Source organism: Nannobrachium achirus (genome assembly GCF_963921795.1).
Source record: "Nannobrachium achirus genome assembly, chromosome: 7".
In the NCBI taxonomy this organism is placed as follows: Eukaryota; Metazoa; Chordata; class Actinopteri; order Myctophiformes; family Myctophidae; genus Nannobrachium; species Nannobrachium achirus.
The window spans coordinates 66,662,005-66,689,504 of NC_137816.1; the positions used below are offsets into that span (position 1 = coordinate 66,662,005).

Consider the following 27,500-nt stretch of genomic DNA (forward strand, 5'->3'; position numbering starts at 1 on the left):
TGTGTGTGTGTGTGTGTGTGTGTGTCACCTCAAAGCTGTCTGCAATACAAAGGTCAAATTCCTTACCTTCCCTAATCCAGAATCACCACCAGCCATGGAAGCTGTTGACACACACACACACACACACACACACACACACACACACACACACACACACACACACACACACACACACACACACACACACACACAGTCAGAAAGTGAAAGTTGTTCTTCATGAAGAGACGCACATACTGTATATGTGTATTGACGTTGCATGGCAATAGCTTTAACAGCATGAGTTATGCATGTTCAAAGGTTTGCATTCATTTCAATGTAAACTTCAGTTGTTTTTAAATAATGTTAATAAGCAGAGATTTAAAAACATCTGCAAGGATTGTGTCCAAAATTCCAAAGTCGACATTTTCATTTCATTTAAATAATAGCAGGAACAATAAACTTTTCAAGATGTTAAATTATGTTCTGAGAACCCATACTTTTAACTGCAATGAAAAGGGATAATAACCACAACCACACCTCAATACCTATCAAATGAGGATTTTCGATTTTTATTGTATTTATTTAATATATTTTATCTGGTCTCTGTCTTGACTTGAATTAAAAAATGTTCGCTTTAAAATGATAGATATTCAAAGATTTGTTACAAAATGTTCCAGATTTCTTTGAATAGCCAGTAAATAATGGTTATAGTGGTTAAAATGCTTTCTCGGTTTTATTAATGCGTTATGGACCTGAAACGGACTCGTGTTTCAGCTCACGACCAGGATTACTACTGTATGAAGAAATGTTTATTTTCTCCCTGCAATACAGGTTTAAATTTGGAGAATAATGAAATAAGACCGTTGCTTTGTTTATCTGTGTCATGTGAAAAAGAAAGAGTGAGAGATAAAAGAGGGTGAAGTAATTCTAAGTTATGCAAATTCACATCTTATATTTTTAAATATACTGTCAGCTTTGACTGCTGTTGACTGCTGAGCTGTGCAGCAGATTATTGTCCAGTAGCCCATATTCTATTAGAACAAGTCAAACTGTACCATTGTGTGGAGAAAGAGGGAGATAGAAGACCTTTCTTAAGAGCTAATTAGAGTGATTTATTTTTATGTTGCACCAGATGGCACAAATTAAGGGTTGCTAAATGACTGAGACAAAAAGGCAGCAAATGTTGTACTTTTGGAGAAAATGAAAAGACAAGACAAGTAAAGTATCAATGAAAACTGGTGAGTCATACTGTAGTTCGCAACTGGTGGGCCGCAGCTCACTGGTTGTCCTCCGAGCACCTCCCATTAGGGTACCAGTACTGCCCAAGTTTCAACTATTAATATATATATATAAAAGTACTGTAATATATATATATATATATATATATATATATATATATATATATATATATAGACAGAGTGGGGTGGGGGGAGGAGAGGCAGGCACAGAGATCGGTGAACAAATGCTATTGGCCAGAGAAATGTGTCTGCTTCAACTTGGTTTAAAAAAAATAGGGTTGCTAGAAAATAGGTTCGATAGGGCAGAATTTTGTTTGCAGCCCTGCAATTGAGATTCCACAAAGCACCATAACCACAAACAAACACAAACAAGTCACCATAAACTATTGTCACCCGATATTTTATCGTACAGTTATGTATAGATGTGTATCGACGTTAAAATGTATTGTTACACCTCTTACCCACAGTGTGTTATGTGCATGTGCTTAGCAGTGGCCTCATGGGTATCTACTATCTAAAAATACAACTTCTCACCTGTCTGTTGGTTTGATGATGCCGTCTTTAGTTTCTCTAATTCAGCCTTCAGATCATGCACCTCCTGAGCTGCAATGACAGATTTTCGTACATTTTGATGAACCATTGAAAGAACAAGCAAGCTATGGACACATAGATTTATAAACAACTATTCATCAGATTTCTTTTAAAAACATGTAATCAGTCTGTTTCTCAAATTCAGCCTCAGATCGGGGGCTGCTCTCCATTCAGACATGCTGCCATTCATACATTGACTTCTTCATTTTTTATTTATTTTTTATTCCTGGAGGGTCTAGTAATTGCTATAGTGTTTGTTCAGTAACAGTGTTAAATAGCTCTATATTATAGTAATCACTGCTATAGTGTTTGTTCAGTAACAGTGTTAACTAGAACTGCACTCTGTTGAGGTGCCAACTTGCGCCTTGTGCGCCAGCAGAGTGCCCCATGAGGTGCTCTCGCCACAAAAACTGATTTTAGCCAATGAGGAAGCTGTATAATGGTGTTGTCAAAATTGGACCCGTGCAGGACTCTGCCCCCCGCCTCCCCCATGTTCTGGAAAAGGGTTAAAACCTACATGTGTGTCGGGAGCCTCACTCACCAGATATGTGTACATTTTAATGTCCATTTGGTTCCATTAGTACAATCAGACTTTGATAAGTTGATGATTCTCATCAAAGTAAACACTCATCAAAGTACACTTTTATGATGTTATCAAGATGTACTTTGCAAGCCAAACCCCACAATCAATCCTCCAGTTCTAGGCAACACAGAATAGGGGGACTTTTTTTTTCCCCCAAAGGCCCTCTTACATCTAACAACTTTGAAAAGATTTTGGAAAGATTTCTTTATAGTTGGGGCGAATCCGATACTTCCGTGACCGCGAGAGCAAAGGTCCGTTTCTCAGTGGTTTTGTCAACTATGAAGGTTAAATAACAATTTGAGCTCCCATGTCCCTCGCAAAAATGCAGGCAAAATGTTTGACAGCTAGGGTAACTTTCAGTCTCATTCACTTACTATACTATAAAGGAAAAAATGACTCCCAAACAATCTGCTTTAAGTGGGATGTGAGGGGTCAAACTAGGGGTTCTTGATTATGGGGTCCGTTTTTAGCCCAAGGAATGTTTTTCATGCAAAACAAATGCTTGCAATGGATTCAGAATAATTAAAAAACCCTAGTTTGACCCCTCACATCCCACTTAAAGCAGATTTTTTTGGGAGTAATTTTTTCCTTTATAGTATAGTAGTGTATAGTAAGTGAATGAGACTGAAAGTTACCCTAGCTGTCAAACATTTTGCCTGCATTTTTGCGAGGGACATGGGAGCTCAACATTCCTTGGGCTAAAAACGGACCCCATAATCAAGAACCCCTAGTTTGACCCCTCACATCCCACTTAAAGCAGATTGTTTGGGAGTCATTTTTTCCTTTATAGTATAGTGTATAGTAGGTAAATGAGACTGAAAATTAGCCTAGCTGTCAAACACTGTGCCTGCATTTTTGCGAGGGACATGGGAGCTCCCGTCAAGATCATCCCCATATTAGTAAGGCAGGAGAGAGGGGTCTACCAGCACCCCAATGACCCCAATTCGAAACCTGTTTTTTTTAGGACCGTTATGATGTCTAGTTATGATTTCTGCTTGTTGCCGTGGTCAACTAATGTCCCATGGGGTTCATTTTTAACCTTTTCTCACAACTATTCCCAATCTGAACCATACAATGGTCATAACAGAAAATGCCATAACTCTTGATGTAAACAACCTACAGGGACAAATGAACACACTTTTCTATATGATTCTGACCCAGGGAATTCATTAAAGTGGTTATTTTTAACATTTAAGCACATCTTGACCCTATTTCAGGACAGAAACGGCGAAAAATAACCCAAAAATGTTCAAAACACGTCTATACTTCTCTTTGTACAGATAAATTAAGGTGTATTCTTTTTATACCACAGGTCTTTTAGGACCCTTATGATGTCTAGTTATGATTTCTGCTTGTTGCCGTGGTCAACTAATGTCCCATGGGGTTAATTTTTAACCTTTTCTCACAACTATCCCCAATCTGAACCATACAATTAGGCCTGGGGCCAATTCTGATATCTTCACAAATTGGTACCACCCAAGGTGACCGTACATTTTTTACATTTTTGACTTCCTACATGTCTCTAGTTTACATTTTGGTATGATAACCCTTTCTGAGACCCAGCTTAATTGATGTTATCAGCCGCTAGAGTTGGTCTCCCATCGACTTTCTATACAGGAGGAAAATACCCAGAAAACATTTTTTTTCTGGGCATTTAAGTAGGATGTGAGGGGTCTAACTAGGGGTTTATCATGATCCTGAATCCATTGCAAGCATTTGTTTTGCACAAAAACATTAATTGGGGCTACAAATGGCCCCAGAAAACACCCACAAAACCGATGAAACTGATGAAAAGTGATGACTCATCACTTTTCATCACTAAACCTTCATTTTCTGGGGCCATTTGTAGCCCAAGGAATGCGTTTTGTGCAAAACAATTGCTTGCAATGGATTCAGCATCATGACAAACCCCTAGTTAGACCCCTCACATCCTATCAGAAATAGATGCTAAATCTACGTATGAGCATAGGGTAAAGTAATAAATAATAATAAACTGAATTAACCCATGAAACTACACAGTAAAAACCTGAGTGTTGATTGAACCCGAGAGAGAGAGAGAGAGAGAGAGAGAGAGAGAGAGAGAGAGAGAGAGAGAGAGAGAGAGAGAGAGAGAGTATAAATGGAACCAAATGGACCAATAAGGGTTCATTTGGTTCAATTCATACTCTCTCAAGAGTTATTAATGGATAAAATAACACAGATGATTTTACTGTGTACCGACTGACCGCACTAATAATCATTAATATTATTAATACTTATATTTATTAAAGTGTATGTCGTTGGCATCACGCTATACTGTAACTCTGTATGTCAATGTTCTAAGCGCCTGCCTGCCTGCCTGCCTGCCTGCCTGCCTGCCTGCCTGCCTGTCTGTCTGCCTGCCTGCCTGCCTGCCTGCCTGCCTGCCTGCCTGCCTGCCTGCCTGTCTGCCTGCCTGCCTGCCTGCCTGCCTGCCTGTCTGCCTGCCCTGCCTGCCTGCCTGCCTGCCTGCCTGCCTGCCTGCCTGTCTGTCTGTCTGTCTGTCTGTCTGTCTGTCTGTCTGTCTGCCTGCCCTGCCTGCCTGCCTGCCTGCCTGTCTGTCTGTCTGTCTGTCTGTCTGTCTGTCTGTCTGTCTGTCTGTCTGTCTGTCTGCCTGCCCTGCCTGCCTGTCTGCCTGCCTGCCCTGCCTGCCCTGCCTGTCTGTCTGCCTGCCTGCCTGCCTGTCTGTCTGTCTGTCTGTCTGTCTGTCTGTCTGTCTGTCTGTCTGTCTGCCTGCCCTGCCTGTCTGCCTGCCTGCCTGCCTGCCTGCCTGTCTGTCTGTCTGTCTGTCTGTCTGCCTGCCTGCCTGCCTGCCTGTCTGTCTGTCTGTCTGTCTGCCTGTCTGCCTGCCCTGCCTGCCCTGCCTGCCCTGCCTGCCTGCCTGCCTGTCTGTCTGTCTGTCTGTCTGTCTGTCTGTCTGTCTGTCTGCCTGCCTGTCTGTCTGTCTGTCTGTCTGTCTGTCTGCCTGCCTGCCTGTCTGTCTGCCTGCCTGCCTGCCTGCCTGCCCTGCCTGCCTGTCTGTCTGTCTGTCTGTCTGCCTGCCTGTCTTTTATTTTGAAGTTGGAGACCATGTGATTTGTGCCGTGGTCACGTGACATTGATGATGATGATCCTTGACTAGAAAATTGAATAACTGTGTGTTTCAGACCCCCCCCCCCCCCCCCCTCAGACTGTAATTACAACGCGTATGTCTATTTAAAAATAATAATTTTGCAGTTGAAGGGTTTAATATAAATCTATATGTATTTCTGGAAGTGTGAAACGACCAGTCAAAGAAGCTTATGCCCCAGAGCCCCTTTCTGCCCCTTAGTTCACCTTTCTAAGAATATGGGCCTAACAGTTTAGCCTGGAATAAAAGGTATTATAGACATGGAATGCATAGCAAGTGTTACCACATTAACATATAAACATTATCCATCCTCTCTTCTTACCTGTTGGTGTGTCTCTAAACCTCCCCGCTAGATCATCCCTCTTGACCTTCTGCAGAACAGTGGCCATGATGAGACATTCTTTACTGGGGAAACGTTCAACGATCAGGTTAACAACGTCCTCGATGTAATCAGCTATCCGCAGATCACTCTTTGTCAGCGGCTCGAAACCTGCAACATTTTCACGACGTTGCAGATGCCACTTGAAGATCTTGTAGTCCTTCTCATCCAGATCACGCAGAGCGCTCAGGATACGATCCTTTAATGATAATGACCCCTACAAACACATGTTAACATGTCAGCTTTTAATTTCATTCTCTTAAAGGGACATTTCACGTCTAATAAGGCTTTTGGGTCCACCAGGTTCATCAATACCCCCCTCCCCCCCCAAAAAGGAAAAAAACCTGTCTAACTTATTTCTACACACACGCACGCATGCACACGCAGTGTGTTGGCCAGGGTTAAATATGAGCGAGGAACAGGCATGCTGTGAAATACTCTTTTTTTTTTTTTACGCAAAGGGGTTCTCACTTATAACTACTGTCCTTGCATTGGATGTTTAAATCCTCTTAGCAGACATTTACTTCCCTCACACAACAGAATAAATAAAGTGTGTATGCAGACTATACCAGCGAGCAGTGCATGTTATTATTTATATTATTTAATAATCAATCTATGATTTAAAACACTTCCAAAAGCCACGGAGTGGCTTAATATTCATATTAAGGGTAACAAGCAGGCAAGCTGCATGCACTGCACATTAGAACATGTTTGCTAGTCAGTGTAAATCAGGCTTCCTCAAAGAAAAAGAAAGCAGAGGAAAAAGCGGTGGGACAAATAAAGTTTGGACCATTTGGGAACAGTTCTGTCGCTGCACAAAACCTCTATCTCTCACCCAGGAGTGTGTGTGTGTGTGTGTGTGTGTGTGTGTGTGTGTGTGTGTGTGTGTGTGTGTGTGTGTGTGTGTGTGTGCACGTGCGCGTGTGTAACGGAGGTGATCCGAACGTCCCCACCCGGCTCCGAACCCGGGTGTCCCGCGTGAAAGTCCAATATCTTAACCATTACTCCAAAGGGACATCCCTATGCAACGAGGGCAGATACTAGACTTTTGAGGCTTCAGGCTGGGGCTGCGACTCTCTCCGCCACACGTGCATGTGTGCATGTGTGTGTGTGTGTGTGTGTGTGTGTGTGTGTGTGTGTGTGTGTGTGTGTGTGTGTGTGTCACCTCAAAGCTGTCTGCAATACAAAGGTCAAATTCCTTACCTTCCCTAATCCAGAATCACCACCAGCCATGGAAGCTGTTGACACACACACACACACACACACACACACACACACACACACACACACACACACACACACACACACACACACACACACAGTCAGAAAGTGAAAGTTGTTCTTCATGAAGAGACGCACATACTGTATATGTGTATTGACGTTGCATGGCAATAGCTTTAACAGCATGAGTTATGCATGTTCAAAGGTTTGCATTCATTTCAATGTAAACTTCAGTTGTTTTTAAATAATGTTAATAAGCAGAGATTTAAAAACATCTGCAAGGATTGTGTCCAAAATTCCAAAGTCGACATTTTCATTTCATTTAAATAATAGCAGGAACAATAAACTTTTCAAGATGTTAAATTATGTTCTGAGAACCCATACTTTTAACTGCAATGAAAAGGGATAATAACCACAACCACACCTCAATACCTATCAAATGAGGATTTTCGATTTTTATTGTATTTATTTAATATATTTTATCTGGTCTCTGTCTTGACTTGAATTAAAAAATGTTCGCTTTAAAATGATAGATATTCAAAGATTTGTTACAAAATGTTCCAGATTTCTTTGAATAGCCAGTAAATAATGGTTATAGTGGTTAAAATGCTTTCTCGGTTTTATTAATGCGTTATGGACCTGAAACGGACTCGTGTTTCAGCTCACGACCAGGATTACTACTGTATGAAGAAATGTTTATTTTCTCCCTGCAATACAGGTTTAAATTTGGAGAATAATGAAATAAGACCGTTGCTTTGTTTATCTGTGTCATGTGAAAAAGAAAGAGTGAGAGATAAAAGAGGGTGAAGTAATTCTAAGTTATGCAAATTCACATCTTATATTTTTAAATATACTGTCAGCTTTGACTGCTGTTGACTGCTGAGCTGTGCAGCAGATTATTGTCCAGTAGCCCATATTCTATTAGAACAAGTCAAACTGTACCATTGTGTGGAGAAAGAGGGAGATAGAAGACCTTTCTTAAGAGCTAATTAGAGTGATTTATTTTTATGTTGCACCAGATGGCACAAATTAAGGGTTGCTAAATGACTGAGACAAAAAGGCAGCAAATGTTGTACTTTTGGAGAAAATGAAAAGACAAGACAAGTAAAGTATCAATGAAAACTGGTGAGTCATACTGTAGTTCGCAACTGGTGGGCCGCAGCTCACTGGTTGTCCTCCGAGCACCTCCCATTAGGGTACCAGTACTGCCCAAGTTTCAACTATTAATATATATATATAAAAGTACTGTAATATATATATATATATATATATATATATATATATATATATATATATATATAGACAGAGTGGGGTGGGGGGAGGAGAGGCAGGCACAGAGATCGGTGAACAAATGCTATTGGCCAGAGAAATGTGTCTGCTTCAACTTGGTTTAAAAAAAATAGGGTTGCTAGAAAATAGGTTCGATAGGGCAGAATTTTGTTTGCAGCCCTGCAATTGAGATTCCACAAAGCACCATAACCACAAACAAACACAAACAAGTCACCATAAACTATTGTCACCCGATATTTTATCGTACAGTTATGTATAGATGTGTATCGACGTTAAAATGTATTGTTACACCTCTTACCCACAGTGTGTTATGTGCATGTGCTTAGCAGTGGCCTCATGGGTATCTACTATCTAAAAATACAACTTCTCACCTGTCTGTTGGTTTGATGATGCCGTCTTTAGTTTCTCTAATTCAGCCTTCAGATCATGCACCTCCTGAGCTGCAATGACAGATTTTCGTACATTTTGATGAACCATTGAAAGAACAAGCAAGCTATGGACACATAGATTTATAAACAACTATTCATCAGATTTCTTTTAAAAACATGTAATCAGTCTGTTTCTCAAATTCAGCCTCAGATCGGGGGCTGCTCTCCATTCAGACATGCTGCCATTCATACATTGACTTCTTCATTTTTTATTTATTTTTTATTCCTGGAGGGTCTAGTAATTGCTATAGTGTTTGTTCAGTAACAGTGTTAAATAGCTCTATATTATAGTAATCACTGCTATAGTGTTTGTTCAGTAACAGTGTTAACTAGAACTGCACTCTGTTGAGGTGCCAACTTGCGCCTTGTGCGCCAGCAGAGTGCCCCATGAGGTGCTCTCGCCACAAAAACTGATTTTAGCCAATGAGGAAGCTGTATAATGGTGATGTCACAAGATCGCTGGTTCCTCATTGGCTGAATGTTACTGTAAACTTGACACAATAGTGTTGCCCTTCAAGCAACCACACTAATAATTAATGTGTGTATCGTCCTAATGCTGTTCTGCATGCATTGTTTTATATTTTCCATTGGAATGTGGATAATGGATTTGCTGAATTTAGCTCGATTTCCATTTTTCAAGTTCTTGTTTGGCAAGTGGACATACTAGTTAACTCAAGAATTGCAAAAAAAGGACAAAACAAGCTTACCAAGTCCTGAATCGGTTTCACCTGGAGTCCAGTTGTCAACAGCATCCTGCTCACCAAGTCCTGCATCCGTTTCAATAGAAGTCGACTTGTCAACAGCATCCTGTTGAATACGGTCACGTTATTTCAAAGATAACGTCTTGACTTGAGCTCTATTTAATAATGTCATGTCTTGTACAGCAGGGGTCTTCAACAGGGGGTCCGCGACCCCTATGGGGTCCGCGGAGGTACTGCAGGGGGTCCGCGAAATTATTGCTTAAAAAAAGATTTCAATTTTTTTTTTTTTTTTTTTTTTGCCATTTTTCACATTTATGTAAAAAAATTAATCATGATTCTATCCATTTTGAATAGCTTGAATACATGATTACTATGCAATTGACAGATTGTTGATATTATTGACATTGGTTATCAGTTAATAAGTAGTATGTTTAGAAATGGTAGTGGTACAGCCCACCCTAGCTCTGGTCCATCGCGTCTCCTCCCGGAGACGCGATGGACCAGAGCTACGACCCCCCCCCACCCTACGAGGTGGTAGGGGGTCCCTGCTCCATCTCCCCATCAGTTTGGGGGTCCCCGGCCTGAAAACGTTGAAGACCCCTGTTGTACAGTATATTATACAGACTACAGTAGTGGTTTTCAATGGAAAGAAAACAAACAAATAAAAGCATTAACATTGATCAATCATCATTACCATCATCATTACCAGCCCCTTAAGCACTTGTGGCATTGTTTTAAAAAAGGAGAAATTAGGTTTTACCTTGTTTTGTTGTTATTTTGTCAAAAAAACAAAAAAACAATCGTTTTGGCCGACCTGACCACAGCCCACAAAACCGTAACAGCGGGGCTTATGCAAATCTGCATATTTAAATCGTTTTAAAATTGCCACTTCATACACACACTATAGACCTGGAACAACATTATACTCCAGGCTTATGTCATTGTTGAGATTCTGCCGTAAAACGGTTCACTCACATTGAGATTCTGCCATAAAACGGTTTACTCAAGTACAAAATGTTGTCTTGTGAGACTTCCGAATCATATTGAATTCAATAGGATTAATCGGAAGTATCCGGTCAAGTCGCGAGTTGAGATTTTGCACGTGAGTAAACGTTTTATGACAGAATCTCAACAATAACAGACCCCTCGAGGTATTTATGCATGTTAACGTATCACTGTGTTTATAAACAGAAAGTATAGAAAAAGTGGACTGTAAATTGTTGGAAATAATCTGATTTGCATAAGCCCCGCTGGCTCCTGTTTTTTGGGCTGCGGTCGGGTCGGCCAAAATGGACAATAATGCTTATTTTGATAAAATAATACAAGCTATTTAGACCGGAATTCTTCTTTTAAGTGAGACTGTGTTGACTGAGTGCATTTATTACCAGCTCTGTTACCACTTGTAGCATTGTTTTAAAATGAGTGTTGACTGAGTGCATTCATTACCAGCTCTGTTACCACTTGTAGCATTGTTTTAAAATGACACAGTGAGTGTTGACTGAGTGCATTCATTACCAGCTCTGTTACCACTTGTAGCATTGTTTTAAAATGACACAGTGAGTGTTTACTGAGTGCATTCATTACCAGCTCTGTTACCACTTGTAGCATTGTTTTAAAGTGACACAGTGAGTGTTGACTGATCATTCATTACCAGCTCTGTTACCACTTGGTGGACGGCATCCTTCATCCCAGGCTCGTGCTTCTCATACAGGGCTTCTGTCACAGCAGTGCATTCTGGGAACAGTAGATTTAGCTTATCAGAGAGACTGCAGTTGATGTTCTATTCCACCTCTCTCTTCTATATCTATTCTCCTCTCTGTTCTGCCATCAGAACCAGGGGTGTCGCACCAAATTCTGGGCCCTGGGTACAAGGATTCACTGCGGGCCCCCCATGAATGTTCTTCATAGGGGGAGGGGTTTAACCCATTTAGACTGGCAACGCATTATTACGCATTATTTTGTGCTTTAACTATTGAAAAATAGCAGATATACAAGCTCACAGTGCGGCACCGAGTGCCGCGCAGCGAGCTTGTAGATCTGCTATTTTTGAAAAATATTGAACATTTGTGCAAGTCTTTTTGGAAAAACGTATGTTTCTATGTCAGTGGTGCTCAAACCTTCTCATGTGAAGGACCCCCAAAATTATATGTATTTGGCCACGGATACCCATAAATATTTAGTTCCAGGGACCCCCCAGAGGCAAAATTTTAGTTACAAATGTTCGCTTAAAAATGACATACTGTATATTCAAAGATTTGCACATATTTTCACAACTTAATAGCAGATCTACAGTGAGCTTGTAGATCTGCTATTTGTCAATAGCTAAAGTAATTAAAGGAGGCGTTCAGACCAAAACACATATAGGGTTAAATCTGCCTTTTATCGTACCCCTGCTTTAGTCCATTTTTTTCATAGCTGCCCCTGTTGCTAGATTTCGGCTGCTACTGTTGCTAGATTTCGGCTGCTACTGTTGCTAGATTTCGGGGGCTCTCTCATAACTAACAGAGTAGATTGTCCTTAGGCTATTGCGGTTAATTCTTTAGCTTCAAAGTTAGTATTCTTTTATTGGATTGTGTTTTCACAACATCCTGAGACCAACCAAACCGCTCTTTTGATCTTACAGGCACCCTTACTTGTCTGCTCTGCACCTCTCCCTGCACCCTCCCTGCACCAGAGCAGGGAGAGGAGAGCCTAGGAAGGGAGGGGATCTTCTCGTCTGTTTGACAAGTAAGGGTGTCTGTGAGGTCAAAACAGCAGTTTGGTTGGTCTCAGGACTTTGTGTAAACACCCCCCACCCTTGTGACGGCCCTGGTCAGAACAGAGAGAACGTAATCTGGCCCAACATCTGGTTTGTGAGGCATGTCGTTTAAAACGGGCCGCTTCCACAAACACTGAATCATAGTCAATTGGAACGGAATATGAAAGATACATCTTGATCACTTGACTAGGTGGAAATGGGTGTAGCCTATTTGGAGAGTTGCGTAAAACAATGATTATTTTATTATGGCCTGTTAATTAAGTATTAACTTAACAGTATTTTACCTTATTTTCACTGGTATCAACGCAACATGTGTTTAAATTGTGTGTGTACACAATGTCCCGAGATGCAGGTGAACATATTGTTGTTCACCCGGAAAAGACGAATTATAACCGCGTTCATCCGTGCTTTAGTTATAGAATAGAAGAAAGAAAGAAAAAATTTGACCAAAAATCACTCCCGGTATGATCAGGTATTATGATTATACTAGGAGGAAGATATTTTCCAAAAAGGTGTACAGAAAGAGTTGAAATTATGTTTTTATGTGGCCCAGCTGAAGTTGGGGCTATGGCAAATGGGGAGGGGATTATTGATGTCATTAAATTATATGTGTTTTTTTGATGAGGCCTTTGGGCTCTGAGGCTTTCAGCTTTCAGGTATAAACCAAAAATACACAGGGTAGGCAAATTACACATTATAACCCCACCTGGTGGTCTATTAGAGTAATGTTAACTCCATAGACACATAGCCTACAAAACAGAAACAGAGCAAAACTATGGCACCACCTCTTTAATGCAGCTCTCCACCAAACAGACTTCTATCGATTACAAACAGGCAGACGAATGAAGTTGGGAGATCAGTTGATTGGAAGGTGTGGAAAAGGTTTCTGAATGCACCTGAGAGCCGACAAAGACAGACTATACGACACTGCAGCGTGCTTAGGACATGGGCTCAAAGGTCATCGGTATTTAAACTATTTTGGTGTATCAAATATTTCATTAATGTTAACTACAGTAAGTCAGCAAGCATATCTCTGCAGGTTGGAGGTCTAAAACGATTCAACTTTCCATACAAGTGATGGTTGTTGCATGCATGGCGGCCTTCTCACCTGGAAAAAGAGGTCTTTCCTCTGGTTTCTCTTGCCAGCATCTCTTCATGAGTTCGACCAGGTCCTCCAGTCCAGGGGCCTGCTCAAGGTCAACCTCTTCCAGGGACGGCCTTTGTCCCATAGGGATCAGTAACGTTATGATGGCGCGGTCGGCTTCTGAGAGAAGTGGAGGGTAGATGATGGCAGGCGATGTAAGAATAGAAGAGAATAGTTAATAATTGGTAGGAGCATAGGCGCTCGTCAAATAATGTTTTTAATGCTATTGTTGTATTAACATTAAGACAAAGAGTGCCATCTGTGAGTCAGAGGCTCACAGTTGCATGTTTTAAAGGAGTGAGAGATTGATGGAGAGGGAACTTAAAATCAAAACAAAGAACAAGCAAGAACAAATAAAGACTAGAAAGATATAGTTTTGGGAAATAGCAAGTGTTGTTGCGGTGGCGCAAGTCACACTTTCTGTCTCATGTGGTCTATGTCATCATCAGACATCTATGATGTCAGTCATCTCCATATAATATATATAATGGCCGGGTTTCCCAAAACAATTTTTAGCCCATCGTAGCTCAAGCATGGTTGTAGAGACCAAGCCCTGACCGTCATGTTCCTGTGTTTACATGGGTTCGGGCAGAGCGACTTATTTAGCCCCCTACAACTACACCAACATTCAGATTTCACAAACAAAGTGCTTAATGAAGTCTCACTCCTGTCTAAGTACGGTACGGCATAATTACCCGTATCCTCTGTGTTATTTATTAAGAAGCCTTTTTATATCCAATCGCTGTCTGTTTATCTCAATGGGGTTGGTGCGCATGGGGATCTTCAGGAATACATGGGAAACAGAAAGCGATCCGATAAAAAGGCTTCTTATTAAAGAACACGGAAGATATGGGTAATTATAGAATGCTGTATTTAGACAGGAGTGAGACTTTATTAAGCACTTTGTTTGTGAAATCTGAATGTTGTTGTAGTTGTAGGGGGCTAAATAAGTCGCTCTGCCCGAACCCATGTAAACACGGGAACATGACGGTCAGGGCTTGGTCTCTACGACCATGCTTGAGCTACGATGGGCTAAAAATCGCTTTGGGAAACCCGGACAATGTTTCTCTTAGCAAAATGCAAGCAGACGAGTCCCGATGAAGCCGGTTGATTTGAAATATGGCCCAAGACTGTGGGAGTAGCGCGGTAAAATAAAGTCCGGAACATTACTTGCCATATGGTTCTTTCCCCTTCACAATGGAACACAGAAGTATCCCAAAGCTAAAATAAAAAGAGAGACGTTAGCATTTACCTTACACAAAGCAGCTTACAAGTGATGCGCGGATCGGCCCGGTGCCCCCACCCGCCCGCCAACCCGCCCGCATGCGGGTGGGTGGGTCAAGGTTTTCAGACTCCATTGGCGGGCGGCGAGCGATGTGCAAAAAATAAATAAGAATAATCACCTGTTCTTATTTGCCTTTTATTCTTAATAAGAGTAGGCCTATAAGAATAAGAATACTACGTTTGAATACGAGCACGACGAGCGAGCGAGTTTTAAAATGCGCCAGAGAGGAGCGAGGTTTCTCCTCCGCTCCTTGGTGCAAGGACCGTCCCAATTCCGCTCCTGTGTGGGCCGCGAACCACATTTTGCCAACATTTGACACAACGTGAGCACAGCAGAGAAGATGCACAAACAATTCAGCGCGTGTCGCTGATCAGGATTTCACTTATATGTCTCTGTCATCCACACAAGTCCGTTTATAAATACTTTGTGTCGGTTAAGTTATATAACCAGCCAGTAAACGGATACGATTTGAAACACAACTTTCGCAAGTGAGACGGATTTTTTGACTGAATGAACCAACCACGCTCACCCCGAGACCCCAGTCGCTCCCATCTCTCCAATCTGGTGATTAATCAATAACCAACAGGATTTAATATTGTCCGTCTTTTGCTGTCTGTTTAAAGTGCGAGGCGCTGTATAAATATGATTGACATAAAACCTGGAACGCCATTCTTACCCCGACGATGCCCCAGAGAGAATGAACGTCTTTGAATGAATGTCTTTTAGGCTAAACCAACCTGGTCTCGCCTTTTTCTCGTAAAAATAGTACAGCTAAACACCAATTTGAACAACACGTTTGTTTATTTAGCCCATGACAATATTGTGCTACTGTAGACCTTTCTGTAAAGCGACTTTGGGTACTTAGAGAGCCGTATAAAGATGAGCTATTGTGGAGATGATATACCATCTTTTTTTTAAATGCGGGTTGCGGGGCGGGCGGATTCGTTGATTTATATATTGTTCTGCGGCGCGGGCGCGGGCAGGTTACGTTTCGTGCGGGCTGTGGGTCGTGCGGGTTATGAAAAAAAGCTGACCCGCGCATCACTACGTACATGTTTAACTTGCCAAATGAGAACTCAAACACAAAAACAACAAAATAGCAAACAAAATAGTCCATATTGTTTGGGGTATTTGTCACTGTACACATTATGCCTGCATGAACGTATAGTTTGCACATAAGTAGCTACTTATCTTTCTGTTAAACAGTAACTAAATAATAATAAAGGTAATAATATAAGGGTAATGATAATAATAATAATAATAAACATGACAACATGAATGTTCTACGTATGAAGCCTATCCACAGCTGAGTTGATTCAGATATTATATAGACACAGACAATCCTACAGAATAATATATGAATACCTGTAGACATCGAAGGCAGGGGTGGATTTGTATGCCAAGGAGACTAAGGCCTCTGGAGGCATGTAGCTGGTCGTCCCCGCAACCTTGCTATTAGTAGTCGTTGAACAGTTGGAGAACTTGGAAAGACCAAAGTCAGTGATCTGGATGAATAAGAAGAGAATGGAGGGAACAAAGGGAACAGAGACAGAGGAAGAGAGACATGCAGAGAAGTGGAAGGAGGAATAGAGAGGTGGTTAGGAGAGAGAGAGATAGAGAGAGAATGGTGATATAGTAAGCGCTAGCATGCATCTCTACTATTCTCTGATACTTTTCTCATAATGTAGATGTTTGACATCACCAGTGTTGGTCTTTTTGTATGCAGTTCTCGGACGGATTTCCGTCCTGAGGAGTCCCTTGGGGCTATTTATGAGATCAATGGAGATTTGCGAAAAAAATAAAATAAAGGGAGTGGGGGGTGTAGCTATGCCCGCGATGTTAATAACATGACTGAAATCTTCAAAATGCAGCAATACTTGCTAGTCAAGTCAAGTGATCTCCAAATAACAATGCATCCCTCCGCAGCGAATTATTTTAAAACATGTGACTATGTGTGAAGATGCGCTGCTCAGATGTGCAACAGGCTGGCCGCTGCCGCTGCCCAAGCAACTGCTGTAACTTGACACCATTCACACCAAGTCAAGGGGGGAGGATGCAAAAATAAATTTCCGTATTGGGATTTTTTTTTGAGCCCCATTGCCCCCGCCGGCGGGGGCAAAAGGTGTTGACCTCTGAAAAGCTATCAATAAATGTCAATAAATCAATATAGACCAAATAAAACGACAATTTCTTTGTTGATTATTGTTACAGTGGGCCTACAGCATAGTAATCAGCTGCCATTGTACTTTTCATCCATACATTACTCATATTACAGTATTATTACAACTTATTGTTACTCGTTTTTATAATTTTTCACCCTATACTTTAACATTACTAATATTACAGCACTACTCTCACTAAAACATCTGTAGAGTTTACATAGTTTTGAATATTTTCATACAATTTTGCCTATCAATTGATGACACCTTTTTGAACAATTTCTCTATTCACTATATATGTTTTCAATGAGGTCTTGAGGCTCATTCACTATTCAGAAGTCACAATTTCCATAGGCGGAGGTCTTTTTCAATCATCTTTTCCTAGGTAAATGATCATAGCAGGACAATTTGGTAAGAGAAATGTGATGTTTTACACTGCATTTGTGAATTTTCAGGGGTTAGCTGACATTTGGTGGGACAAGATTAGCCACAATCATTTTAGTTTTGTGTCCACAACTGTTCCAATTTGGGCATACATTTTAGGCGGATTTTTTCCCCTGGACCCCCCTGGGGCTTAAGAGGTGTGTATGTGAAAGCTGCCTTCTAGGGTAAATGCATTTACATAGCGCTTTTTATCCAAAGCGCTTTACATTCACCCATTCACACACACATTCATACACCGATGGCAGAGGAAACCATGCAAGGCACCAACCTGCTCACCAGGAGCAAATCGGGGTTCAGTGTCTTGCCCAAGGACACTTCGACATGTAGACAGGAGGAGCCGGGATTTGAACCACTGACCCATGGGTCATTGGCCAACCTGCTCTACCTCTTGAGCTACAGCCACCCTAAGGGGTAACTAGTTTAATGTAACTAGACCTACAGTTCAACTCTAGGCTGTGAATCTTACTCAGCTAGTCACTTGGTTTGTATAATTCTGGAGTTTGGAGAGGGCATGGGGAAATAGACGTTCTCAACATGATGGCCGGAGTTGACTGGAATCAGCCTCTCCTATCCTTCAGAATTCTTCTTAAATAACCTCAGTGCATTCAGTTTTCCATGACCAGCAAAGGCACTCAAATCATGTAAACATAGCGTAGCACAACCACTCTCACAGATGTTTTCTCCAAAATCAAGGCATATCCTGGGTATGTCCACCGATTGTGTGAGGTTTTGTGTGCTGTTTTACATTTCTGACTGATAAAGTATTAAGTCAGTCAATCAAAAACAATATGGATATGAGCTTGAACAATCACAGAGGACTGGCATGCTTGACCCATCATCACCTTGACATTCAGGTCTGCGTCCAGCAGCACGTTGTCAGGCTTCAGGTCCTTGTGGGTGATGGGAGGGGTCAGACTGTGAAGGTGCTCCATGCCCAGGGACACTTGGTGAGCCAGTCGAAACACCAGGGGCCAGGGTAGAGGGGGGGTTAGCTTTTTCTGGTGAGGAAGAGGGTTTCAGAATCAGTTTCATAAATACAGATACAAATAAAGGCTTGCTTAAAGCTAGAATCCTTTCAGTAAGTTAAATGTTTGTTGTCTCCCTCTTCTGACAGAGGTAATTACAACCATGTCCAAACTACAATAAAGAAGTAGTGTCCATTTAGATGGCTGTATTCTTTGGCAGCCACCAGGCTGTTACTATGGACCAACATGATTCCAAACATACAGTAGCAGTAGTTTGTAAAAGTATTAAGATTAAGAACACACAAGGATACTGTTCCTCAAAATGATCACACTATTTTCAGTGGCTCTCTCAATTCAATTCAATTCAATTCAAATGAGCTTTATTTGCATGATAAAACATATGTTTACATTGCCAAAGGAAGTGTCAAAATATAATAAAACAGTTGCTTAAGGGGAACATATACACAGTTGTAGGTGGTACAGCAGCATTGTTTAAACAGAGCAATGTCACATTCCAGTTATATACATGTTATATACATGTTATATATAGCCTACAGCCAGCGTATAAAGCTCAGAGGAGCACTTTTTTCAAGTTTTTTATATGAATTTTAGAAGGCGATGTAGTTTTCTTTTATGAACACGTTTATATCAGGTTTCAGCTCCATTAGATTGGACATTAGATTCAACACCAGTGGATCATTGAATGAATCAGTGAATCAATAAAAGGGGGAAAGCTGACCTGCAAAGAGGCGAGGGATCCTCTCTCCATCAGCTCCATGACCAGACCAATCTGTAAGCCAGGTTCCTGTGGTACACGACCCTTGAAGACTCCCAGGACCTTGATGACATGGAGGCTCTCTGCCCGTCTCATCAGCTCACACTCACGAAGCAAGGCCCTATCTGAGTTGGACCTGAAGAATAGTAATAATAAGACAAATAAGAAATATTTAATGTAAGCAAACTATATGCAAAATCCCTACAGTCCAAAGTACAAATGCAACCAATGAATCTAACATTCTAACTCATTAATGAGTGGGACCACAGTATAACCAGAGCTTACTAATGCTTTCAAAATATACACCAGCCTGGAACACAAAGCGGCATGGGTCAAAACGCTTTCATTAATCATTCAACTATAATACCAATTATCAGAAGTGGTAAAAAGCTAGCTGTTCAGTGCACATTAGCCACTTTTAATATTTAAACTAGGTTTTCACACTCGATATACTTGCTATTATTTTAGTGTGTGCAAAAGGTGTCCAAGAACACAAGAGACATTTGAACTACTGTACAGCATGTATCCTTTACTTACCCGTTATCAAAACACAATAGTTTAACGGCCACATCTGATCTCCGCTGAAGATGTCTGGCTTTATAGACTTGTCCAAATCCACCTGCACCAATCACCTTCCAGCTCTTCTTGTCCAAACTCTTTGCATCAATCACTTGATAACTGGACTCTGCCATTGTTCACTGAAGAGATGTGTGAGAGGATTACATAGTGACAGGTCATTCATGTATCACACACACATAGGAAGAATACTACTATAAAGGGTGCTCCTGAGTGCATAGGTCTCCACCAGGTCATGTAGGTTATTGTGGGCCTGCAATGTTTAGAATTCAGTCATTATAGAGGTGAGTGGAATATGTAGACGTTTTGGGATTAATTTTGACGAAGTTATTGCACAGACATGCACATTTAGATGCTAATCTTAGCCAATCAGGATGGAATATGAAAAATGTAACAGATCCGTCTTGATCACATGACTATAGAGATAGCGTGTACCGATTTGCATGAAGTTAGGACATAATCTGTAGGATCAGAATCTTCGCAACATTCAGCATGGTGACTCGCTTGCCTGAGTTCACTCGGCGGTGCCTTTCAAGGCTGAAGTCTTTCTGACGGCACACCTCCATTGTGATTGGATCCCAGGAGGTTGGGCTGAAAGTCTAATGATTAACGAGGAACGCCATCGAGGCGACTGCTGGGATGGTGTTCCGTGCTGTATTTCAATGTGACGAATCAGCCAAAGAAATGGTCTGCTATGTATTTGGGCTAAAATCCCATAATAAAATTGCCCTGAAAAACCACTTACAGGCAGCAGCCGTTCGCAACTGGTAAAAAAGACAAACCTAGCCCAGCCCTACCATCTCTTAAACCCTCAAAACTTTTTTTTATATATACTTTATTGTGTCAAAACATGCATTATACTTTCATTAAATCACCATTCAACATTGAACATGTTATGTCCCTTTTTTCAAGAACATTTTGACACATTTTTTTTTTAAGTGCAAAACCCTCACCCCCACACAAAAACTGAAAAACCAAAACATTACAAAAGAAAAAACTGGAAAAAAAGGGGGAGGCTTTGTTATGTAGTTGTTGTCATTTCAAAGAAAAAACTGCTATTGTTTAAATTAATATTTATATCTAGAATACTTTAGGTTTGAGTAAAAAAAAGGGAAAAACAAAAACAAAAGGAAAAAAACAACAGTAAAAATTAAATAGACATGTTTCCCTTATTTAGGACATAGGAGGCCCACCTTTTTTCGAAAACATTCTCTTTGCCATTAATTTTATAGGTCACCTTCTCCATAAGGTACATGTCCTCTGTTTTTTCCCACCATTTCTCTACCTTGGGAGATTCCACACTTTTCCAACTCCTTGATATTTGCTTGAGCGCTGTAATTCTCAAGATCCAAAAAAGATATAAGTCTCAACTTTGCAGACTCCGGGGACGTGTTCCAAGGAGTATGTTGTGATTTTGTAAGTTTAAAGCTCTCCCAAATATTTGTTCTATTGTTTGTGTGACTCTTGACCAGAAGGTTTGTATTTTGGGGCATGTGAGGAATATATGGGTGTGATCCGCATTACTCTCCCCGCCTTCCCTCCAGCAGCCAGAGTTTAAATTATACTACTGAGAGTCTATTGGCTGTAATTGAAGTGAATATCTTTTGATCTACATTTAAGAGAGATATCGGTCTGTAAGATGAACAATTTGTCAGGTCTTTCCCTTCTTTTGGTATAACAGTAATAATTGCTGAGTTCCAAGTTCCTGGCCACTTTCCTGTTTGTAAAATTTCGTTAAAGACTCTATAGAATAGGCAGCACCAAAGATCTAAATCTCTTATAGAATTCATTAGTGAACCCATCACTTCCAGGGCTTTTTCCAGTTTTAATTTTCTGTATAACCTTTGTAATTTCTGCCTCTGTTATTGGCTTAACTAAATCTTTATTTTGTTTATCAGTTACTGTGGGAAGTTTTAAAGGTGTTAGATACTCTTTAATTCTTTGCATACTCACATCTACTGTTTCTGGGGTATAGAAATTTTGATAATAGTCCCTGAAACATGCCGCTATGTTTAATTTGCCTCTCGTAAGTACATCATTCCCGTCCCTAATTGTTACTATTGCAGTTTTTTCTTTCTGCTTCTTTAATTTTGTTGCTAATATTTTTAGCGCTTTTGGACTATTATCATAGTAGGTTTGCCTACACAGCATGAGATCTTTTTCGATTTCTTGTAATTCAATTGTGTCCAAAGCTTTTTTGGCTTGTTTCAATTGTTTCTGTATTTCTTTATTCAAATTTCTTTCATGCTGTTCCTGTAGTCTTTTTATTTTGTTTTCCAACATTTCTTTTTCTTTTTCTCTTTTTCTGGGATGAGTATAGTATTATCTCTCCTCTTATTGTTGCTTTTGCAGCTTCCCATAGAATAATAGATGTTACTTCTTCATTGTCATTTATCTCAAAATAAGACTTCACACTTCGTTACATTTTTGCCTTAAAACACTGATCATCTAGCAGGGAATTATTTAGCCTCCATAAGGTTTCTCCTTTTTCCCTTTCCAAATTTTATTCCATTATAACTGGTGCACGGTCTGTTATTGCTATTGGTAGTATTTCACATTGTATAACCTTTGAAATCTCATTTTTAAACATAAAAAAATAGTCCAGTCTTGAATATACATCATGTGCACCGGAAAAGAAAGTGAAGGCCTTTTCTTGGGGATGAAGGCAGCGCCAAACATCTACTAGTCCTAACTCAATTTCAGCTTTCTCATTAACATTGCTGCTTGTTCTGCCTTATGTTTTATTTTACTCTGAGTGTCCTTCTGATTCATAATTAAATTCAGATCACCTCCCATAATGATCATACCCTTCCCCTCTGTCATTAACAAAGTTAGAATTTTTTCCATGAGATCTGCTCCTTGAGCCGGTGGATTATAGACATTAATGAGGGTTATATATTCTATTTCCCCAATAACAAGAACATACCTTCCTTCCTTATCTCTAATACATTTTTCACTGTAACATAAGGTTATTTTTAATTAGGACTGCTACTCCTCGTTTAGCTGATGTAAAGGAGGAGGAAAAGACTTGGGACGATGCCAATTTCTCCAATTTTGCGTGTTCCACCTTGCTCAGATGTGTTTCCTGCAAAAAAATTATTTCTCCTCCTTATTTTTTAAGTTTTTGAATTACCCGCTTCCTTTTTATTAAATTATTCAAACCATTTGTATTCAAGCTGATTAATTTAAGTTTTCCCATCTTTCCCTTTGGGGTCAATTACCACATATTCTGAGCCTCTTGACATACAAATCAAAACATAAAACAAAACAAAACACCCCTCTGTGAACTTCCAGCATCAGCAACCTCTCTATGGTTGCAATGAATATTCCACACCATTATACTGATGTGAAAAAAGGAGTTAACTCCAGCCACAAGATGGCCCATATGGCCAATATGGGGTAATAGTGGGGTTCCGTGTACATGTAATTTTTGGTTTTCATTTTAAATTTGTGTTAAAGTTTATTTTTCACTTCCAATTTGTAGATTATGATCTATAGAACAATTTTGGTTTGAGTGTCAAGACAGTAGATTGAAGAAAAATATATATTTTGCTCTATTTCCAAAATGATCAAAATCGGTATTGTGTTTTTTGAACAATGTATTAGTTTTCCCCACATTTGCTGTGTAATATATATTTTTTATTGCTATATCAAGTCAATACTATGTGGGGAATGAATTGGAGTCAAATATTTGTTTTGAATATTATGGTATTATATGATATTTCACACAATGAGACAATAACATGGTTATTACGCTCATACACAACAATACAGTTACACTTTTTTTTCTCTACCACATTATAGCGCCACTGGCTTTAACAAATACTAGAACAATATTTTAACAAAGAAAAAATAAATCTAACACCTATATACAGTCTGCTCTGGTCTAGCTAGTTCTCACAAGTAGGCCTACATTTGCACAGATGTGTGCATTTCAACTTTTCCTTCATGTAACTGCACCGAGTGCAGGTTGGCATACAAGCACTTTTACAAGTACACTTCACACTTTAATATATCCTTGGCAAGGGGCTGAGTGGTCCAAATGGGACCACTAATCCCATAATCAGTGGTACTGTGGACGGGCATCATGGACCTGAATGAACCAGTAAGACTCCCTAATCGTGGGGGTAAGCGACCGTCATGTCGCATACACAAACTTTAGAAGGCAAATGTAGCCAATCAGGAGGGAAAATGGGAAATGGGACTGATCCATGTTGATGACATGACTATAGAGATACTGTGTACCGCTTTGTGTGATTTTAGGGCAAAATCTGTAGGAGCAGTGTCCAAAAATGTGTTTTGCAAGAATCAGCCTAATGGTGGCGCTAGAAGAGGGCCATGTGAGAAATGAGTGGGTGGGGGTTGTGGTTTTGCAACCAAGGAGTGTGTGTGCAAAGTTTGGCATGGATCAGGGCAACGGTGGCGGAGATATGAGTAGGGCAAAAGTGTGACATGTGACTGACAGACAGACTGACAGACAGACTGACTGACAGCCAGTGGAGGTTTTGATTGACAGAGTACTACACATGCAGATACATACATATGTGCTGTTGCCCAGGCACTTGCTTGGAAGACTGTTCAGATGTTGATCTAAAGCATCAGTTGGGGTGGAATTCTTTCCACATCCCTAGTTTTCTGTGAGAATTGTGTCATTCGAACACGATCAACATCATTGCCCTCGTTTGAGTCATTAAGGTACAACAGTTTTAAACTTACAAAATCATAATATACTCCTTGGAACACGCCCCCAGAGTCTGCAAAGTCGTGATTTATATCTCTTTTGGATTTTGAGAATTACAGTGCTCAAGCAAATATCAAGGAGTTGGAAAAGTGTGGAACCTCCCAGGGTTGAGAAATGGTGGGAAAAAACAGAGGACATGTACCGTATGGAAAAGGTGACCTATGGAATTAATGGCAGAGAAAATGCTTTCGAAAAAAGGTGGGCCCCTTATGTTTTAAATAGGGGAAACATGTCTTTTTGATTTTCAGGGTTGTCTTTTTTTTTTCTTTTTTTTTCCCTATGGCTCTTTCTCCCTTTTTGTATTCAAACCTAAAGTATTCTAGATATAAATATTAATGTAAATAATAGCAGCTTTTTCTCTGTTTTAATGAAATGACAACAATTACATAACAAAGTCTCCTCTTTTTTCTTTTTCAGTTTCTTTTTTGTAAAGTTTCTGTTTACAGTTTTTTGTGTGGATTTCTTTTCTTTGCTCTACGTGTTGGTGGGAAAAAAAATACATAAAAATGTGTCAAAATGTCCTTGGGGGAAAAAAAGGACATAACATGTTAAAATTTTTGAAGAAAGTTTATGATGTGCATGTTTTGACACAATAAAGTATAAAAAAAAAGGTACAGCCTACAGAAAAAGTTTGTCGCCACTTTTTTCAGCCTTGGAGATGCTTATGTTGGAGTGTCAGCGAGGGTTACAGATTCCTCCATGAGGGATGGCACTTTGCGCATCAACTTGCTGCAGGATCCCTTACCCTTGAATTGGAATGACAATGTGCTGTCTGAGCCAGTGAATGCATGGAAGAGAGCCATGCCCTTGCATGTTGTCATGCCCAGGTTTGTGGCGATTGTATAATTCAAGGAGATCATTCTAGTAGTCTTTACAGCTTTGAAGGAGATCCAGATTTCCACAGCTGATACTAAACCGGATTTGGCATGCCATCAACCCTCACCTGAGGGAAAACCAAAGCGGCTTTCAAGAGGAGAGAAACACAGTAGCCCAGATCTTGGCCTTGAGGAGACTAATCGAGGAGGTGAAGAAGAACAACCTTACGGCTGTATTGTGCTTTTGACTCAATACACAGAGGCACCATGATGAAGATCCTGAAGGCCTACGGTGTCCCTCCCAACCTACTCCGGGCAATAGAGACCATGTATGCAGGAACACGGGCCAAGGTGGTGACCCCAGATGGCAACAGTGAGGAGTTTGACATCCTGGCTGGGGTACTGCAAGGAGAAACCCTAGCCCCCTTCCTCTTTGTCATAGTCCTGGATTATGTGCTCAGGAAGGCAGTGGACAAGAGCAGGATCTTGCATGGAGGGCCCATAATGGCATGGCTAGTGTATGGAACTCCAACCTCCCCCGACAAACCAAACTCAGCTTCTTCTATGCGACGGTAGAGTCTGTTCTCCTATATGGCAGTGAATGCTGGACCTTGCTCTGCAGAAGTCTCTAGACGGGTGCTACACCAGAATGTTACGTGTAGTCAGAAGTCTCTAGACGGGTGCTACACCAGAATGTTACGTGTAGTGCTCAACATCAGCAAGAGTTCACATGTCAGCAACAAGAATCTGTATGCTGGAATATTAAATTTAGGCCTAACCTATTAGAATAGGGCTAAATCAGAAATTAGCCTACAAAACAAATATGTTGCTACATACTGTACATGTACTGTAAGCCCCTCCCAAACAGCAAAATGTGTTCCCGGCCTGAATGGGTTAAGGGCAGTGATGTCATTACGTGCGCGTCCCGCGTCTCTGACGCATTCACGTTGCCTAGAGACGCATTCACGTCAGTGTTCTGGGGTCCCACGGACGCATCACCTCCATTGGAAAATAACTTGGAATAAAAAAAGAAACTGAAAAAGTATCCAATTAAAATATAACTTACAAATGTAAACGTTTGCTGACGGCGTCACGTGTATTTTCCGACTCACGAATTCATGATATTGTATTTATTATGTTAGTGTATACTGAGTGAGTCTGCTCACTGCTCAGACAGCGACCCCGCCTCCTCTCCCCCTGTCCTCTTCATCCTCTTCATTCAATAACAACTGGATGCACGCGCTATAGTTAGTTTATAGATGTGGTGGACATTGGACAACGTGTTGAAGCCACACAGGTCTTCATTGCGTCTTTACAACAATAGCGACGATTAACGCCGTGGTGAACATGGTCAAATAACCTTTATTGGCTCAACTACAACACGGAGGAAGCAAGCTAGCCTAGCATGTATGCTATCTGAGCCAGTATGTATGTAGCCTAGGCTGCCTAACTGTTTGATTGATTATAGCGTTTTCGTGGCGGCGCCGTCCCTGTGGTGGTCCGCCGGGGCCGCGGACCACCGCGGCCGCCTGTGCCTTGCCCTCCCGCATCTGCCTGGCACGTCTCTCTATGATCAACCGTTCAAAACAAAAGTAGCCGATCTACAAGCAATCCCAATCTACTGTTTTTGACCCAGTCCACTGGTTCTCTGTACAGCAGAGCAAACACAAGCACGGCAGATAGCATTTCCCCCATTCCATAGAAGCAGTAACAGTACAAACAGGATACATCTCACTGAGAAGATCCATATATTATCGATGTATATAAAATAACAGGTGGCTGTTGATTATGAAGACTCGGTAAAAGCTTCTATCTGCGCCCCCAAGTGGTCAACATCCGATATTACCGGTGAACATAACCATAATAACCAATTCAATGCACTTTGTCCAAAATGACATGACGTGTTGAATTTTTGTGGGACCCATAAAATATCCCTGGGACGCATCCGAAAGACACTCCTTGGGTCCCGGGACTCATTACATTAAAAACCTATTAACATCACTGTTAAGGGTTGAGCGATAAAATAGCAGCCAGGAGAATGAGACTAGCAGGACACTGCCAAAGATACCAGGAGCTGCCGCGAGCGAGTATTTCCCGGTGGATCTGAGCACAAGGGGCGGAGCCGCTCGATTGTCCACGACACTGCAAGCGGCGCGAAGGCCAGCGGACCTTGGTCCTGCTCTTCGCCCCCGAGCGCCGCAGGCGCGAGTGGCCGCGAAGAGCGGGCCAGGGCCGCGCGGCCGGCGGAACGCCGCGCGAGTTACGAAGCCGTGGTGAATGCAATCGTTATATTTATGCCCT

The 27,500-nt window shown here is 41.0% G+C and overlaps 1 protein-coding gene across 1 annotated transcript in view; it reads right to left on the reverse strand.

Moving 5' to 3' along the window:
• Positions 1-27,500, reverse strand: part of LOC308288304 (uncharacterized protein) — a 40,466-nt gene that overhangs the window by 10,599 nt on the left and 2,367 nt on the right. The window contains exons 2-14 of the mRNA XM_080729707.1: positions 19,605-19,765; positions 19,032-19,203; positions 18,170-18,325; positions 16,090-16,229; positions 14,614-14,660; positions 13,404-13,559; positions 11,189-11,271; positions 9,544-9,643; positions 8,780-8,848; positions 7,101-7,135; positions 5,841-6,114; positions 1,752-1,820; positions 67-101 (exon numbers count right to left, since the gene is read on the reverse strand). Of these exons, the coding sequence (XP_080585833.1) occupies positions 67-101; positions 1,752-1,820; positions 5,841-6,114; positions 7,101-7,135; positions 8,780-8,848; positions 9,544-9,643; positions 11,189-11,271; positions 13,404-13,559; positions 14,614-14,660; positions 16,090-16,229; positions 18,170-18,325; positions 19,032-19,203; positions 19,605-19,759 (1,491 nt within the window). The 5' untranslated portion in view covers positions 19,760-19,765. The remainder of the gene's footprint in view (positions 1-66; positions 102-1,751; positions 1,821-5,840; positions 6,115-7,100; positions 7,136-8,779; positions 8,849-9,543; positions 9,644-11,188; positions 11,272-13,403; positions 13,560-14,613; positions 14,661-16,089; positions 16,230-18,169; positions 18,326-19,031; positions 19,204-19,604; positions 19,766-27,500) is intronic.